Source organism: Lolium rigidum, chromosome 6 (genome assembly GCF_022539505.1).
Source record: "Lolium rigidum isolate FL_2022 chromosome 6, APGP_CSIRO_Lrig_0.1, whole genome shotgun sequence".
NCBI classification, from domain to species: Eukaryota; Viridiplantae; Streptophyta; class Magnoliopsida; order Poales; family Poaceae; genus Lolium; species Lolium rigidum.
Window position 1 is genome coordinate 117176642 of NC_061513.1, and position 17920 is coordinate 117194561.

At 45.0% G+C, this 17920-nt stretch overlaps 3 protein-coding genes across 3 annotated transcripts; 2 read left to right on the top strand and 1 right to left on the bottom strand.

Moving 5' to 3' along the window:
• The first annotated feature begins 3593 nt into the window (after window positions 1-3593).
• On the top strand, window positions 3594-6237 carry LOC124665288 (NADH-quinone oxidoreductase subunit B 1-like). Its single transcript, XM_047202711.1, has 2 exons — window positions 3594-4041; window positions 5710-6237. The coding sequence occupies exons 1-2, from the start codon at window positions 3668-3670 to the stop codon at window positions 5942-5944; spliced, it is 609 nt and encodes a 202-aa protein (XP_047058667.1). The 5' UTR covers window positions 3594-3667; the 3' UTR covers window positions 5945-6237.
• A 380-nt stretch (window positions 6238-6617) lies between these two features.
• LOC124658860 lies at window positions 6618-8363 on the top strand. Its single transcript, XM_047196859.1, has 3 exons — window positions 6618-6653; window positions 6840-6994; window positions 8177-8363. The coding sequence occupies exons 1-3, from the start codon at window positions 6618-6620 to the stop codon at window positions 8361-8363; spliced, it is 378 nt and encodes a 125-aa protein (XP_047052815.1).
• An 874-nt stretch (window positions 8364-9237) lies between these two features.
• On the bottom strand, window positions 9238-10820 carry LOC124659575 (probable indole-3-pyruvate monooxygenase YUCCA10). Its single transcript, XM_047197424.1, has 4 exons — window positions 10209-10820; window positions 9717-9935; window positions 9517-9639; window positions 9238-9417 (listed from the first exon to the last, which is right to left on the bottom strand). The coding sequence occupies exons 1-4, from the start codon at window positions 10818-10820 to the stop codon at window positions 9238-9240; spliced, it is 1134 nt and encodes a 377-aa protein (XP_047053380.1).
• Between the last annotated feature and the right edge of the window lie 7100 nt (window positions 10821-17920).

The following is a 17920-nucleotide window of genomic DNA, read 5'->3' on the forward strand; positions in this document are numbered from 1 at the left end:
CAAGCTTCCTTGGCGGTGGTGTAGTTCCGAACACGAGACAAATCCTTTGTCCCCACACTCGTTTGAATCATGTGCAAGGCGGTGTTGTTGAGTTGACTATCAACCGCTTCTCTTCTAGTCAACTTGTCGGGGTTGTAAGGCTTGAAGCCTTCCAAGATGATTCTCCAAAGTTCATTGGAGGCACTGCAAACATGAGAGCGAAACTCAAATTGCCAAGTATCGAAATTCTCAACGGAAAACTTAGGTGGGTCGCCTCGAATGTTCAAATGGGGGTGGGGAACCGGTATATCGGGAGATAGAAAAGGTGGAGCTACTCGATTGTAGCTCTCACCTCCACTAGTTCCCCTAGGAGATGCAATGGGAGATTTGATAGTGTTTAAGTTATCACCTTCCACGGGTTTGGTAGAGGAGGGTAATGCCGAAGCACCTCCCTCTTCTAACGCACCCGTGTCCTTTACCTATACGGTGGAAGCCCTAGGAAGGACCGGAGTCAAAAGCTCGGAAATCATTTTTCTCATGCTTTCCATTTGAGCATCCATGGAGGATCTCAACGAATTGATGTCCTCCATGGTGACCATCTTAGCGGCCTCTTCCGAAGGCCCATCGTCCGGCATACTCTTGGGCGGTTAAGCCCGAAATAAGAGCCGAGGCTCTGATACCAATTGAAAGGATCGTATGCCGCACCTAAAGGGGGGGGGTGAATAGGTGCTAACCAATTTTTAGTTCTTTTTCAATTTAGGCTTGACACAAAGGTAAATTCTCTAGATATGCAACTAAGTGAATTTACCTATATGACAAGGTTATCAACTAAGCAAGATATAGCTACGCAATATATAGGAGATAGAATAGGATAGAGGTAACCGAGAGTGGAGCACGTGATGACACGGAGATGATTCCCGTAGTTCCCTTCCTTTGCAAGAAGGTACGTCTACGTTTGGAGGAGTGTGGTTGCTACGCAAGCCAAACCAACAGCCACGAAGGCTTCACTCAGATCTCCTGTGAGCAATGCCACGAAGGCCTAGCCCACTTCCACTAAGGGATTTCCTCGAGGAGGAAACCAGGCCTTTACAAGGTTCTTGGGGCACACATCCACAACCGAATTGGAGGCTCCCAAATCTGTAACAATACAACAATCAACAACAACACATCAACACAAATCAACTAGGGAACCAAATAGGAACACTAGCATGAGATCCCTCAAACAAATGAGGGGGAAATGAAAATCGCTTCGGTGAGGATGTAGATTGATGGCTTCTCCTTCGAATCTCCAAAGATCAAGAGCTTTGGTTGGGGGAGGAAGGAGATCTTGCAAATCTTGTGTTCTTGAGGTGGCTCTAATGGTGGTGAAGCTTGGCAGATATTTCTTGCAATGATTGAGCAAAGGGGGAAGGAAGAAGAAGAGGGGTATAAATACCCCTCCTCAAAATCTAGCCGTTGAGCCTTCCGGGGGACCGAATAATCCGGCCTAAGTAAGGGCCGGATAATCCGCCCCCCCCGGATAATCCGGCCTCAAGCACAAAACCGGGACAATGTCCAGCCAAATGTCCGGCCTCACATCAGACTCACTTTTCTTCAGGTCCTTAGCCATTTTTCAAGGGGCCGGATATTTCCGAAATGTCCGGCCCGGATAATCCGGCCCTGGGACAAAACCAGGACAATATCCGGGCAAATGTCCGGCCCCTATACTGAGCAGCAATTCCTCGAGTCCTTAGACGAAAACCGGGGGCCGGATATTTTGGAAATATCCGGCCCGGATTATCCGGCTCGATGAACTTTTTGCCGATTCTTTTTGACAGCACTGACCACATCCAACACACATACAAATGTATCTATATAATCCCTGTACCACTTAACCAAACATTAGTGTATCACATACATTGACATCAAACACTCAAAACATAATATGAGAGATGTTCTTTCAAAATCCCTGGTGGCCTCCCTTGCTGCCGGTGAAGGCCGTGGTAGCGGCGGGCTTGGCACCTTCGGTGCTAGGGTTGCAGATTGTGACGGTGGTAGTTTTGCAGCTACAAGGTTTTGATCACCATAGTGGAATCTTTTATTTTTATTTTTCTTCTTGTTTTCGTAATAGGGTTGCGTGCATCCATAATTTCTTTAGGACATTTAATTGTTGCAGAGACTGGGTGTAATTGGTATCTTCACACAATTGATATATTCTCTTTATCGGAAAAAATCAGATCAAGATTCAATGTTTAGGACCGTCGATCGAGAAGTATGAAACTTCCTAGATGTGGATACCGTTCAAGTTTCAAATATATTTGTGCAAAAAATTAAACAATTTTGTAGTATAACGACAAAAACTTTAAAACACAGTTTCTATTCACAACTTATTCAATTATCCGACAACAGTTTTCAAAACCTTACACTTTTAGCTTGTGGTTCGCCCAGGCTCAAAAATATTCCTGGCTCCACCACTGGTTGCACCGATGCCTCGCGTCACGTACCTACTCGTGCCTCCTGCATCACTTGTGAGTCGGCCCAGGGGCCCACCGACTACGACATTGATGAGGAAGACGAGATGCACGGACGCAATCCTCGCTGATGATGGGGAAGAGAAATAACTTTAGGGAAGAGGGTCTCGCTGGCCGTACTTAGAGCATCTTCAGACGTGTCTCCAAAACGACATCTGACAAAAGCATCCAATCAGTCGTTTGGGGACGCCTCCAAACGCGGCTTTCAAATAAAAAATCAAGTGTAAAATTTGTGTCGACGTCCCTGATAGAGCCCCGATGTACAGGGGACGGGCTGAGCGCCCCCAAACAATATTTGGAGCTCCCCTCTCGGTCGTGCGTCTTTAGGGCATATGACTAGGGGAGGTTTTCTATATGGTGTCGCCCCAATTCCTTCTGGGACCTCCTTTAGGGACGCGACTGGAGATGCTCTTAAGTGTGATGGTGGGGGTCTAACCTGCCGAGCTTATGATTAGGGGTGATGGTGGGGGTCGCTCGCCAACCTTAGGGGTGAGAGTGTCCGATCGGACTTAGGTTTAGGGGTGAGGGTGGCCGATCGGACTTGGGGTTAGGGGTGGGGGTGGGGGTCTTCCCCCCGACGAGGTCTTAGGGTTTCAAGTGTGGGAGGGTTCGCCAGAATGGAAGGCCAAGGGCGGTGGTGGACCGATGGTAGGGCAGGGGGTAGGCAGATCAATGTGGGCGGGGTGACAGGGCGGCGCTCGCTCCACTTGGCACCGTGCCACGGGTGGCGTTAGCAGACAGTTTGGCTAGCGTCGGAGGCGAGAAAGAAGAGGAACTCCAGGAGGAAGAAAAGGGTGGGCCAACCCACGATGCCCTTGGACGTGGGCGGTGTCTCCTTTCAGCGGTGCAACACGCGGTGTACACGAGCACCCAAAATCCCAGCCCATTCATCAATCACCAGCCCGGAACCTAGAGTGGGCCTTGAAGTTTCATAGCAGGTTGAACACGCAACCGTGGGGCCACACAGCCCAGAAGCGTTGGGCTTGGGCGATCCCCACTCCTGGGCCCTGGCGTGCGACCGGCACGAGCCTCGACCCGACCGCATCCCCACACACACCACAAGCCGCTTCCCACTGCTCCGAGAGCTACTCCTCTCCTCCGAGAAACAAAGCCAACGCCCAAATCGCCTACACGCTCCCACCTCCCCCTCCACGACCCAACCAAACCCTACCTCGGCCATGGCGCTGCTCCCGCGCACGGCGCGCCTGGCCCTGCTCTCCGCGCCGAGGTCCTACTCCGCCGCCGCGTCCGCCGCGGGCGCCCCGCCGACCGCGCCGGCGCCGTACGCGGGCGTGCCCCCGCCGGCGGCGGGCTCCAAGGCGGCCGAGTTCGTCGTCTCCAAGGTCGACGACCTCATGAACTGGGCGCGCCGCGGATCGATCTGGCCCATGACCTTCGGCCTCGCCTGCTGCGCCGTCGAGATGATGCACGCCGGAGCCGCGCGCTACGACTTCGACCGATTCGGGGTCATCTTCCGCCCGTCCCCGCGGCAGTCCGACTGCATGATCGTCGCCGGCACGCTCACCAACAAGATGGCGCCAGCACTACGCAAGTCGGTACCCAATTTTTCTCTCCTCTCTTGCTGCTCCTTAGATTCGCATGCGCCTGGCCGATTTGACTCCTGGCGAGCCTGCTTAGATCTCGGAAGGGATCTAATTAAGAAACCAATTGAATTCAATAGACGTTTTGTAGGGATCTTCCAACCGAAATAGACCTCTAAATGTTTGTCTACGCGCTAATAGTGTAAGAATTTCTTGTTCCCCATTTTTGAGTTCAATTTGAAGACCTGCCAAAAAAATGAATACCAGTTCGTACTAGCTGGTATTTGGTTTAAATACCTGCCAGAAACGACACCAATTCCTGATATTTTCATGTATGGTTTGCAAAAATGGAACGTTGTGGAGCATCCATAGTGCTAAATACTGTCGAGCAGTCATATCACTTAAACTAGAACCCTGCGAGAACACCATTATCTAAGTATTTCGCTGTGTGGCTGAAGAGATTTCATAAGATAAATTGGTTTCAGCTTTAGATTGGGCCAATCCCATGGCTAGGTCTTAGGCTCTTAGAGTGCCAGTTTCTCAACTGTACAAATGAAGAAGGATTTTTACTTTAACTAGAAGCCTGTAACGAACACCATAATTTAAACTATCTTCCATGTATGGCTGAAGAGATGTCATAAGATAGGTTATTTTCAGCTTTAGATTTAGCCAATCACATGGCTATGCAGTGAAGAAGGATTTTCACTTAAACTAGAAGCCTGTTACCAACACCATAATATTGAATTATCTTCCCTGTATGCCTGAACAGTTTTCGTAAGATAAATTGTTTTCACCTTTAGAATTAGCAAATCACATAGCTATGTCTAAGGCTCTTTAGACTACCAGTTACTCAACTGTACAATTGAAGAAGGATATTACTGCTGTGTTAGATACAGCATGCACCTAGGTTAGTTAGTCCTGCTAAGTTTCAATCTCCTATTTCTGCAGTTCTCTTAATAACGATAATAATGTTCTATATCTCCACACAGTAGTAGAAAAACCTAGAAAACATGCGCATATCAGAGGACTTTATTAAGCCCAAAGACTGGAAGTTGAACAGAATTCAATTCTTGTCGCTTTTTTGCAGCTCATTGATGCTGTTTTGTGACACCTTGAGAATTACTTCCTCTGATTCACATTGTATATATATGTAGTTTAGGACATTGCCAGTCTTCAAAGTAAGTAAGTAACAATTTGACCATAACTTCTCAGAAAACATGCTTGCTTCAAACAAAAGAAATTATATAGTATTATTCAATATATTTCATGCTAATCTAGTCAATTTGATATTATTCATGTTGGTAATTTTGATAGAAATTTATGGCCAAACATAATAAGTATTTGACTGGCATAAATGCTAAAGCTGCTTATATTAGTAATCACATGGAGTATATTGTTGTGAACTTGTGATATGTCTTGGTCTACATGGTAATAACTGTAAGTGCACTGGTTGGTTTATCCTCAAGGAATAAGACTGCTCTATAATGATGTGTTGTAGGCTTTTAGGCTGCTTCATACTTGTGTCCATTCTCTCTTTCAGAGACGTGTTTGTACTTCATAAAAATTCATGGAGGTCTTATTGTACCAGTTTATACTCGGATATGATTTGCTTTAATGTCATTCAGTCTCACCAGCTCATATTTCTCTAATACTGTTTTCATTTTTAACTTTCTCTGCAGGGTTTATGACCAGATGCCTGAGCCTCGATGGGTTATCTCTATGGGCAGCTGCGCCAATGGTGGTGGCTACTACCACTACTCCTACTCTGTTGTGCGTGGATGCGACCGTATTGTTCCTGTGGACATCTACGTGCCTGGATGCCCCCCAACTGCCGAGGCGCTACTGTATGGTGTTCTCCAGCTCCAAAAGAAGATCAACAGGCGCAAGGATTTCCTTCACTGGTGGACCAAGTGAAGTGTTGTTTGTTACTGCTCTTGCTTGCTATATTTGTTTTCGATTCGACCTGCTCATCATGTTAAATAAGAAGGGCGTTGTGCTCGGATGTGCAAAACTTACTGTTGTTGCCTGGGAGGATTTATATGCCTGCCCAGGCTGTGCTTATGAGCGTTGGACTCTTGTACCTGATGTCTGTTCCAGAGACGTGCGCTGTAACTTGGTTTTGCTCTACATATTGTAATACGCCTTCGTAACTTGGTTGTGTAAGATTTTTTTTTCCCAAGTGCAATGGAGCACTTTACTTATTATCATTGGATTGGACTCGATTTATGTCGTTTTTCTGTTGTGCATGTTCAGGTCACCGTGATTTACACATGATTGTTATTGTACCTGTCCAATTACCTGACGTTGCAAGTTTTATTATTACCGGAAGTCTCTAAGCTACGGTCCAATTACCTAGTATCAGTCGTATAAATAATGGACTCTGCTTTTGCGAATCAACCCTAACCTCCCCTCCAAGCCAAAAGCTCTACAAAACTGCTCCCCTCTAGGCCGAACCGCCATACAGCCCTTCTTAATCCTCTCTGCGTGCCGTCTTCTTCGTCTCTCTTCCTCAAATTCCCCAGACCAACCAAAGGACTCTTGTCTAATCTTCTCGCCCGCATTGCTCCTGTGAAACCGCTGCAGATCCATGGCGACTCTGGGGCCGAAGGTGGCGCAGCTGCAGGCGCAGGCGCTCGAGGCGGCGAGGTTGGCAGCCAAGCACGGGAAGCAGCTGCAGTCCAAGGCGTTCGAAGCGACGATGCAGGCGGCGGAGCAGGGGAGCGCCTACCAGAAGCAGCTGCAGGCCAAGGCGTCGGAGGCGACGAGGTTCGCCGCCGAGCAGGGGTCGGCGTACCAGAAGCAGCTGCAGTCCAAGGCGTGCGAGGCGACGAGGTTCGCGGCCAAGCAGGGGTCCGCCTACCACAGGTCGCTCATGGAGAGGAACAAGCAGTACGTCGTCGACCCGCCCACCGTCGAGAAGTGCCGGGAGCTCTCCAAGCAGCTCTTCTACACCCGCCTCGCCAGGTACCTACTCCCTACTACGATCTTTCTGACCGATTACTACTGTTGCGCGACTTCTTGCAATAATAGCATCCAACTCCTCTGTGCTCCAATGTCTTTTCTGTATTTGTTTAGATTGTTTCCTGATGTCTGTCTGTTGATGTGCCAAATAGCTTCCGATTTAGTTCCCATAGCATGGTCCAATACTGTGGGCTTAGTCTTGGTATGCCAGTTTCGATTTGTGAGCTTGTGGTGTGCTTTTCCTTGTTGCAGCCTGCAAGGTTTAGTGATCAGAAGGGGGCATTGGGGATGCAAAAGGCTCTAAACGATGGTTTGCTGTGCAGCGATAGTATATAGTTTGTTATTGAACCCTGAAATAGAGAAAATTATTCCTTGTTTTTATGTTTAATAGCAAGGTTTCGAGAATCAAAACCTAAATTGCAATTTTAGACTTTTCTAATGATATCCTATTATCGCATTATCTTAGGGCAGCCATGATGCCCCCTCTTGCAGATATACCACTGCATGGTCTGTAGCCCACCTAATCATTATCACTTATGTGCTGATTTATATCAGTCAAAATATTAAGGAATCAAGCTTTTTTCTAACAGATGTAAATCCTGCATGTCTTCTACGAGTTACTTACAGACACCACTTTAAGAATAATGCAGTTTTCTTAATTTCAAATTATCTTCCTTTTGATCAATCATACGGTTTCTACCATATGGATATTCATTAATTATGTCAGATTCCTTGGTGCTGAATGAAATCTGCTTAATTTAAGTTTAAGAAATCGCACACCTCCTGTTTTTAAGATAGCTCTGTATGCTGCCTTGTCTGTTGGGAATAACACTGCTTGTAGTATATTGAGCTTATATGGATAGGAACTTAAATGCATAATTTTGAAATTCTTAATTAAGGTTTAGGTGCTAACTGCTAAACTAGTATTAGAGTCAGGAGGTGACAACATTAGGTTTGATCTCAGTCGTTCGTTTCCAACCTGTCCATGCCCATTATATCTGTGCCTATATGTATCAATGGCAGGTGGTTTAAAAACAAAAATTAAGAACCAACTCCAATGCATAGTTGTATTTTCCAAAAATTTGCATATAACTATACAATGTAACACATGAGCTTCATTTATGGTTCTGCAATTTCCTGTCACAAGTTTGATACATTTACTCACGGAGGTCTTGTTTGTTGCAGCCTTCCTGGCCGTTACGAGTCTTTCTGGAAAGAAGTTGATGGCGCAAAGCTCTTGCTGACAAACAGAAAGAACCTGAAGGTTGAGGATTTGGGGGTTGCTGCGTTGTTTGGCATTGAGTTGTATGCATGGCTTTGCACCGGTGAGATCATAGGTAGAGGATTTACCCTCACTGGGTACGATGTCTGATCGCGGATGCCTAGCATTAGCAGCCACATTATTATTCTACATTTACCATCGGATATTATGTTAAATGTTAGGTGATCAAGTTTTTCCTACTTGATGTGAAGTTTTGTTTTAAATTTTGATCTTGCTACTGAACAGACTAAAAAGATTAGATTTCAGGCTAAATGTCTTTTATCCTCGTCATATCCTGTGATGGAAAATCGGACACAAACTTTTATATTCTGTACGTGTCCTTTGTACTAGATGCTGGTAGTGATTTTTTTATTTATACCTTTTTCTGGCCACAAATTGGCTGACTTTACCTGCTTCAAAGTCATGTGAGTTTGAGTCACATACATGTGGACCTGTCCCACATGTATAGCTCAAAGTCACTCTCAAAGTTAAGGTTTTCAATGTCTGCCTTTTGCTACATGGTGTTTGTTCCAAGATCTCTATCCCATATGGAGGATCTCCACTAACTTGCAATAACAGAACAAGAACGACATAGCCTCAAAACAGTCCCATGTTCAGCTAGCAAAACCAGCCACTCTAGTGGAAATAACAGGAAATCGAAACAAAGTGCAGAGAACCGACATGCTGTCGGATGTAAACAGTCAGTGCATCAGCAAATCCAAGTATGCCTCTCTTGAGGTTTATTTGCATGTCGCCTAACACATCATATTATCAATGACACTGCTGGCTTTGTCTTTCTTATTTGCATTTGTTCATGCAAACATTTAGTCAACTGAAATACTGCATGTCACCATATCTCGACTATAAGAGCACAACACCTGAGACAAGAATACTCTGGATCACATAATATGACCTTACATGAACGAAGATTTACAGCATATAAATTATGCTCATATTTCTTATAGGTCAAAAAAATATGGCTAATTTAGTTGAAGATAGAGTCGATGGTGGATTTAATGTCATTGGCGATATTCCTAGCATCCATGGCAATACCGGCCAACCCTCTTCTTGCCAACCCAGCACAGTAGAGCCCATTACCACCTTTCCAATGATTTGGGAATTCTTTGTTTGGCAATCCATCGTTATTCAACATGCTCTCACCACCCTGCACTCATTAGTTGCATATAGTTTTGTTAGAATATCTTTAAAAGTGTTGTGTGCAAAGAAATTACACTCGGCGAGGGTCAAATCTCAATGCTACTACCTTGAGCCAATTATTGACCGTGCTTTTGTATCCAGTAGAAAACACAATCGCATCAAATGAGCTTTCATTCCCACCTTGAAACTCAACTGTTTTGCCACTGATCTTGGTAATTCCTCCTAGTACCTGGAAGAAATGAGCATACTTAGTAAGTCTTTATAGGAAACCAACATTTATTATGTGATGATCAGATATATGCTCACCTTAATAACGCCTTTCTTGATTAACCCAGCAGTACCAACATCAATCACCGCGGATCGTCCGGTTTCTGGACCTATTTTTGGCCTGGTGATGCCATGCCTCGATAGGTCACCAAATATGAATTTTGCCATCATCACAAGCAGAGCATCCACAACCTTCAGTGGGAGATATTGTACTAGTGTCATCCCCGATCGGATTAATTCTTTTGTCATTACATGAATCTGCAAAAACAAAACGTGTCACACATCCCTTCGTCATGCAATGTAAAAAATAAATGTAAGAGAGCTTTCTTTGCAGAAGTACATATTGATTTACTTTCACGATTGAGATATGTTTCTTTGTTTTGGGGAGGATAGGGAGCACTCAGTAAACACTTGGTTATACTTTTCCATCAATTTCCAGTCTGATATTTTGATTAAAAACCTACTGTTTATGATTATCAACACTAGAAAATAACTTTTTTCAGTAAAATTAAAAGGAATAGGAGCACATACCGGGCTTCGTATGACGATTGATGTATTGGCACCATGAGATGCAAGGTCATAAGCAATCTCCATTCCAGAATTACCACAGCCAACAACCAACACATTCTTTCCAGAGTATTGTGTGCCTGACTTGTAGTTTGACGAGTGGATGGCTACACCTGGGAAGCCTTCTAGTCCAGGAATCATCGGAATGTTAGCTGCACTATTCTCACCACTTGCGACGACCAGAAATTTTGCCATGTAACTGACTGATGTGCACTTTGTTGCATCTCGTGCCACGATGGACCAACATTCTTTATTTTCGTCATATGTACATGACTCGACTGTAGTGTGATATTTTGGCTGAATATTGAAATGCTCAATGTAGTCATCCAAGTACTTGATAAACTGATTTTTTGGTATGTAAGTGGGGGCATCTACCGGATAGGACATGTGTGGTAACTCGCAGAACTCCTTGGCAAGATGCAGCTTGAAGCGATCATATGCACGGTTGCGCCACAATGACGCGCTACAATCATCACGCTCGAGGATGACATAGGGGATGGACAGTTGGTTAAGGCACGCTGCTGTCGCGAGGCCTGCCGGTCCTGCTCCAACAATCAGAACTACCACCTCCTCCATTGCAAAAGCAATATAATTGTTAAAGAATCTGATAGTGGTGTGGAGATGTTTTTTTGCCTTGGTAGATGGAATGGTTGTTACAACTCATACACGGGACATATATATGGTTACAGTTTTTGCGCGTGTATTGTGTTTTTGAACGTTTTCAAATTACGAGAAGCAAAAAAGGTAAATAATGACACATATAACACGGTATTTCCTATTATACTAACAGTTGAAACATTCTAAAAAATCTTGTTCGTTGTGAAATCTTGTCTCGGTACATAATAGGTAGGAAACCCGATCTCGGTTGGTTGCTTTTCATGAACAACTTTCTAATAGTAATATTTTTTTGTACACCTTTTTATTTCTTTGTTCTATAATCATCGTTATAAATCCAAATAGGATTTTCCACAGAAGTTATTTTCTTTCCTTTTTTTATCGGCATCGCGGAAAAGACCAATAGGATATAAGTGAATGCAATCATAGTGAACTAAATGCCAGATTGATGGATTACGCCTAATCACAGGGTCTAACTTGTCAGGTGATATACATGTGGATTTCTAATCACAACAAATTTGAGAAACCCCTTGACATGGGTATATCATATTGGATACTCGACGTTGCTACCCTGGTACAGATCCGGGAAGAAGTACGCAAGGCCCATGAAGAACTGGAGGGAAGTCGAAGCCCAGTGACTATATATAATAGGCAAGTAGAGGCACATATCGCGTAAACCGACGTGTAATGTGGCACCGACCTGGGTATGGACTCTGAGGCCTAGCCCGCCATATAATGTCTAGAAGGAGCCACCGAAGAGGGGGTCCAGAAACTTTGTCATACGACACACCTTTGTAAACCCTAGATTCAATACAATCTCGGCGACTTTGCCTCCAATCAACATACGTCGGATACCTCATTTGTCTGATAAGTTTGTGAAACCACTAGCATTCTCCTTTCCCTGAAACCTAGGTCCATACTTATGGGTATTGCCGAGGTTAACCCTCGTCACTCCTACAAACCTAGCCAAAAAGATAGACATAGTGTTTATGTGGTACTTTCGTGGTACATGTGCAAACTCCAATGTACATGACACAAACACGTCTTTGCTTTTGGTATTCTACATACAAAATTCCCTTGGAGGCTTGATTCCAGCGTCCGCACATAATAGAGTATATATTGTAAAACAATAGTGAAATCCCTTTGTGTGACACATACGTTTTAACACTTCAAATAGCATCGAGTACACACAAAATAGATGTATCATGTTGAAAGGATCGTATGCCGCACCTAGAGGGGGGGGTGAATAGGTGCTAACCAATTTTTAGTTCTTTTTCAATTTAGGCTTGACACAAAAGGTAAATTCTCTAGATATGCAACTAAGTGAATTTACCTATATGACAAGGATAACAACTAAGCAAGATATAGAGATAGAATAGGATAGAGGTAACCGAGAGTGGAGCACGCGATGACACGGAGATGATTCCCGTAGTTCCCTTCCTTTGCAAGAAGGTACGTCTACGTTTGGAGGAGTGTGGTTGCTACGAAAGCCAAACCAACAGCCACGAAGGCTTCACTCGGATCTCCGGTGAGCAACGCCACGAAGGCCTAGCCCACTTCCACTAAGGGATTTCCTCGAGGCGGAAACCGGGCCTTTACAAGGTTCTTGGGGCACACATCCACAACCTAATTGGAGGCTCCCAAATCTGTTACAACACAACAATCAACAACAATACATCAACACAAATCAACTAGGGAACCAAATAGGAACACTAGCATGAGATCCCTCAAACAAGAGAGGGGGAAATGAAGAACGCTTCGGTGAGGATGTAGATCGGTGTCTTCTCCTTCGAATCTCCAAAGATCAAGAGATTTGGTTGGGGGAGGAAGGAGATCTTGTAAATCTTGACTTTCTTGAGGTGGCTCTAATGGAGGTGGCTTGGCAGAATTCTTGTGCAATGATTGAGCAAGCAACCAAGGAGGAAGAAGGGGGTATTTATACCCCCTCTCAAAAAGGAGCCGTTGCTGTTTCCGGGGGGCCAGATAATCTGGCCTAAGTAAGGGCCGGATAATCCGCCCCCCCCCCCCCCGGATAATCCGGTCTTCGGGGCAAAAGTGTGACATTGTCCGGCCAAATGTCCGGCCCATAGCCAAAGAAGCATTTCTTCCAGTCCTTAGCCAAAAATGGGGGGGGCGGATATTTTCAAAAAATCCGGCCCGGATAATCCGGCCCTGGTACAATACTGGGACATTATCCGGGCAAATGTCCGGCCCCCATACAGAGCTGCATTTCCTCGAAGACTTAGCCAAAACCAGGGGGCCGGATATTTCAACAATATCCGGCCCGGATTATCCGGCCTGGCCAACTTTTTCTGAATCTTTTTGACAGACGATCAAATCCAACACACATGAGTAAATATCTATGTAATCTCTGTACCACTTAAACAAACATTAGTGTATCATATATATTGACATCAAACACACAAAACATAATGTGAGAGATGTTCTTTCAATCTCCCCCTTTTTGGTGTTTGATGACAATATACGGATTTGCAAGAGAATCACTATAGAGACAAGCATGATGGCAAAACATAGAGGCACTCCCCCTACATGTGTGCATATAAGTAATTTGCATTTGAATACAAATACACAACACATAGGATTATGGTGCCTCAACACAAGTAATATCCAACATGAGCTCTAACAAAAGACATTGACACATATGAAGTTGAGATAGGATGTAAGAAGTCATACCCATGTGTAGATATATAATACGGAGATATAGCATCACACATAATATAATATCCTTGATCTCAACTAATAGAAATCCAAAAACCATACCAATGTCTCACACCACATAGCACATAGTTTTGAACGGCACACAAACAAACCAAATAGTTCAAATAAGCGGGAACACAAGCAATATAAGAATGATAAACGCATATGCTTGTGCCCAAACCATGCAAATCCCCGAGAATCCTAATAGAACACTTCTCCCCCTTTGGCATCGAGACGCCAAAAAGGGGACAAGCGCGATGCTACACGTCCCATGGGAATCACTCGGAGGCATAATCATCATCGGACTCTTGCGCCTCTTCTTCTTCTTCTTCTTCCTCAGTGTCAGGAGCATCCGGAGAACGACGAGAGGTGTTGGACCTGTGAAGGCAATCATCAAGATCACTCCATGGAACCTGTGCAGAGTGCCATCCACTGTAACCCTGGTGAGCTGGAGGCTGAGGCGGGGGACCTTGATCACCACTAAGCTTGTGTAGAATAACCGCCTGAGTATGCTTGATCTCAGAACGCTCACGGCTAGCTGCATAGTTCTCCTTGTGAATCTCAATGTTCATGCAAAGGATGTGACGCTGAAACCAACTAAGCCGAGTCACTTCCTTCCTCATAGCCGGGACATCAGGATGACAAGCAGGAGCAACACCACTAGAACGAGCATCATGCATGAAAGAGTCAGGTGCAGGTACAGCTGAAGAGACTGGCTTAAGCTTGTAGGCCTTCTTGACATGGTGCTTCACCAACGGATACCCACTCAAATCTTCACTCACAGACACAGAGTTGTTGATGAGAAGCTGGATGTAGGGGGCATAAGGTATGGTGGTCCGGGAGACCATGGCATCACGGATCTCATGGAAGATAAAGTCCATGATATCAAGAGTGTAGTCCCGCTCCTCATTACCATCACGAGCACACTTAAAGCTGAGGTGCATAAGATCCACAAGGACTCCCCGGATAGCATCATTATTACCACCACTTGGGCAAATGGTTGCCCGAAAGAACCGGAGCAACTGACTGTATATGAGGAGCAGCCCCTTAGTATAACCAATCCTTCCTGCTGAGGTATAGAGATTCGCAAGAGCATTCTTGTCAGTCTGTTGTGGTCCATGAAGACGACGACCCTCATCAATAGGAACTCCAAGAATACCAGCAAAGCGGCGCAGAGTGGCAGTGCAGTGAGTGGAGCCAGACATCCATTCCATAGTGCGTTCCTCATCGGTCTTGATTGCCAAAGTGGCAAAGAATTGCTTCACCAACTCTGGGCTATAGTCACATTGAATCTTCATGATATCTTTCAAGCCCATTCTTCCAGCAACCCAGATAGCATCTTCAAAGTGGTTGTTCTCAGCCAGGATGTCCACATTGATAGCTTGCATGGGTCTCAGATTCTTCATAGGCTCATAGATGTCCTTGTAGATGAACACTTGCTCCATGCACCAGAACCTCCTGCCCTCTATCTCTTCATCCCTTGGAACATCTTCATACCAGTTCTTCAAGCGAATAGCAGAATAAGACACTGGATCCATGGTCTTGTAGTTCTCCCTCACTTCCTTGTTCTTCCTCCTTGAGGTGACGGACTTGCGAGGTGCATTGGGTGCAAACTCGTCACTAGATCGGTCATGCCTTTGGCGTCTCCGACCACCCCGAGAAGCACCACCTGTGAGAAGCAAAGGCGGGAAGCAAAGAGAAGGTAATGCTCATAAGTCATGTAAGATATAGTAATATACTCGAGAAACATGCTATAAGTTTGTACAAGTCTAGACATGATAGATTGAAGCAAAACTGCATTGGCGATGAAGCTCCAGGCCGGATAATCCGGTGTCCCCTGGGGGCGGATAATCCGGCCCGGCCGGATAATCCGGCCCTGCGAGATGTGCAGATTTCCAATCAAAAACTTGTCTAAGACTAGATCGGCCTCATAGCATGCAAGAGGAGTACACTACTCGTGATTTGGAACAACTAGACACCAATTCCACCAAGAAAATAGCACATATAAAACACAACATCTAGGGTTAGAGATTGTGAATCATACCCACATCCATTGTGGAAACCGCTTGGAGGAGAAGGTAGCTAGGGAGGAGATGCACCCGATCCACCCAAGAACTCCGAGAGGGGGCGGACGGAGCGTCTCCGGCGAGGAGGAGGAGATCCGGCGGCCTTGAGAGGAGAAAGAGGAGAGAGGCGCGTGGGGGGAAGGTCTGAACCGTTTTGCCCCCTGCGCCCTCGACTCAACCCTTTCAAGATCTGCCCAGGCCGGATAATCCGGCCCTAGCTTAGGGCGGATAATCCGGCCGGGCCGGATATTCCGGGGTCGCCTGGGGCCGGATTATCCGGGGTTCTGGAAAATTCCAGAATCACCGGGAATCCGGCCCATCTTTCGTTGGTTATTTGCAACACCCATATATGATGTAATAAAGTATCACGTCACATATAAGGTGCAAATTTACCAATAAGATGGAGCACCCTAGATCATCCGACCGAAAAACCTCAAACTCCAAGTTTTTACCAAACATGACAAATGAGCAAGATGGAAATGGCTTATAGGAGAGAGTAGGCTTAGGTTTTAGAAGATACAAACTGTTAATGGTACATGGTCACTCAAGTTTGCAAGATATGAGCAAATAAGGCCAAACTAGAGTGATTTCCCATAAGAACATGGAGATGTCAATAAAATCCAATGAAAAACCAAACAACTCCAACTCTTCATGAAGAAGAGTGTGGTGGCCTAGGCCACCATATATGAGTGTTATGGTATGGCACCGCGAAGATATATCTTGGGTCCAAACCAATACTCATCATTTAAGCTCACATATCAACATATGATATAACGAGAATGAAATCTTTAATGTTGGCATTATGGGGGGAGGGATAGCTCAATAATTTAAACCGCACTCCCCCTATTTCCATGCCCACATCTAAACCAAATAAAGTTTTGAGACGAAGGTGTGTTTGCAAGATGGTCAAGCTATACTCCTTGAATCGATGATATTTAGCTCATTCCTCAAATAAGTGAACCTTGCTTCATCAAGAGGCTTCGTGAATATATCGGCAAGTTGATCTTTGGTAGGAACATAGATGAGCTCAATATCACCACGGGCAACATGATCCCTAATGAAGTGATTCCGGATCTCAATATGCTTCGTTCTTGAATGTTGCACCGGATTATAGGCAATCTTGATAGCACTTTCATTGTCACATAAAAGAGGCACTTTGTCACAAATGACACCGTATTCCTTTAAAGTTTGCCTCATCCATAACAATTGAGTGCATCCACTTGCGGCGGCAACATATTCGGCTTCGGCGGTGGAGAGAGATATGCAATTTTGCTTCTTAGATGACCAACACACCAAGGACCTACCAAGAAATTGGCACGCCCCGAGGTTGATTTCCTATCATCCTTGTCTCCCGCCCAATCCGCATCGGTGTACCCATTGAGAATAAAACTTGAGCCTTTGGGGTACCAAATACCATATCTTGGGGTATCAACCAAATATCGAAAGATTCTCTTGAGAGCTATCATGTGGCTCTCCTTAGGAGAAGCTTGATACCTTGCACACACACCAACACTCAACACTATGTCCGGTCTAGATGCACAAAGGTAAAGCAAGGATCCAATCATGGAGCGATATACCTTTTGATCCACCTCTTTACCATTGGGATCAAGTGCAAGATGACATTTGGTAACCATAGGAGTGGCAACACCTTTCATCTCGGTCATCTTGAACCTCTTGAGCATGTCTTGGAGATATTTTGCTTGATTGATGAAGGTTCCTTCTCTCAATTGCTTGATCTCAAAACCAAGGAAAAACTTCATCTCTCCCATCATAGACATCTCAAACCTATCGGTCATAAGCTTTGAGAATTCATCATTGAAAGCTTTGTTAGTACAGCCAAATATAATATCATCAACATATAATTGGCAAACGAAAAGCTCCCCATTGACCCTCTTAGTAAAAAGAGTGGGGTCGATTAGCCCAACATCAAACCCACGGTCTACCAACAATTCCTTAAGGTGCTCATACCAAGCTCTAGGAGCTTGTTTGAGACCATAAAGTGCTTTATCAAGCTTGTAGACATGGTTAGGAAAGTTGAGATCCTCGAACCCCGGGGTTGCTTAACATACACCTCTTCATGCAAAGGACCATTAAGAAAAGCACTTTTCACATCCATTTGTTGTAACTTAAAGTTATGATGCGATGCATAAGCAAGAAGGATACGGATGGACTCAAGACGAGCCACGGGAGCATAGGTCTCTCCAAAGTCAATCCCTTCAACTTGAGAGAAACCTTGAGCCACCAATCTTGCCTTGTTCCTCACAATATTTCCAAACT

Excerpts from the sequence above, each read along its gene's own strand:
- LOC124658860 (XM_047196859.1), top strand. The coding sequence starts at position 6,618 with ATGGCGACTCTGGGGCCGAAGGTGGCGCAGCTGCAG. Across the intron at positions 6,654-6,839 it reads CGAAGGTGGCGCAGCTGCAG|TCCAAGGCGTGCGAGGCGAC; the intron begins GCGCAGGCGCTC and ends AAGCAGCTGCAG. Across the intron at positions 6,995-8,176 it reads TTCTACACCCGCCTCGCCAG|CCTTCCTGGCCGTTACGAGT; the intron begins GTACCTACTCCC and ends TGTTTGTTGCAG.
- LOC124659575 (XM_047197424.1), bottom strand. The coding sequence starts at position 10,820 with ATGGAGGAGGTGGTAGTTCTGATTGTTGGAGCAGGACCGGCAGGCCTC. Across the intron at positions 9,936-10,208 it reads CAATCGTCATACGAAGCCCG|ATTCATGTAATGACAAAAGA; the intron begins GTATGTGCTCCT and ends TTGTTTTTGCAG. Across the intron at positions 9,418-9,516 it reads CGGTCAATAATTGGCTCAAG|GGTGGTGAGAGCATGTTGAA; the intron begins GTAGTAGCATTG and ends TAATGAGTGCAG.
- LOC124665288 (XM_047202711.1), top strand. The coding sequence starts at position 3,668 with ATGGCGCTGCTCCCGCGCACGGCGCGCCTGGCCCTGCTCTCCGCGCCG. Across the intron at positions 4,042-5,709 it reads ATGGCGCCAGCACTACGCAA|GGTTTATGACCAGATGCCTG; the intron begins GTCGGTACCCAA and ends CTTTCTCTGCAG.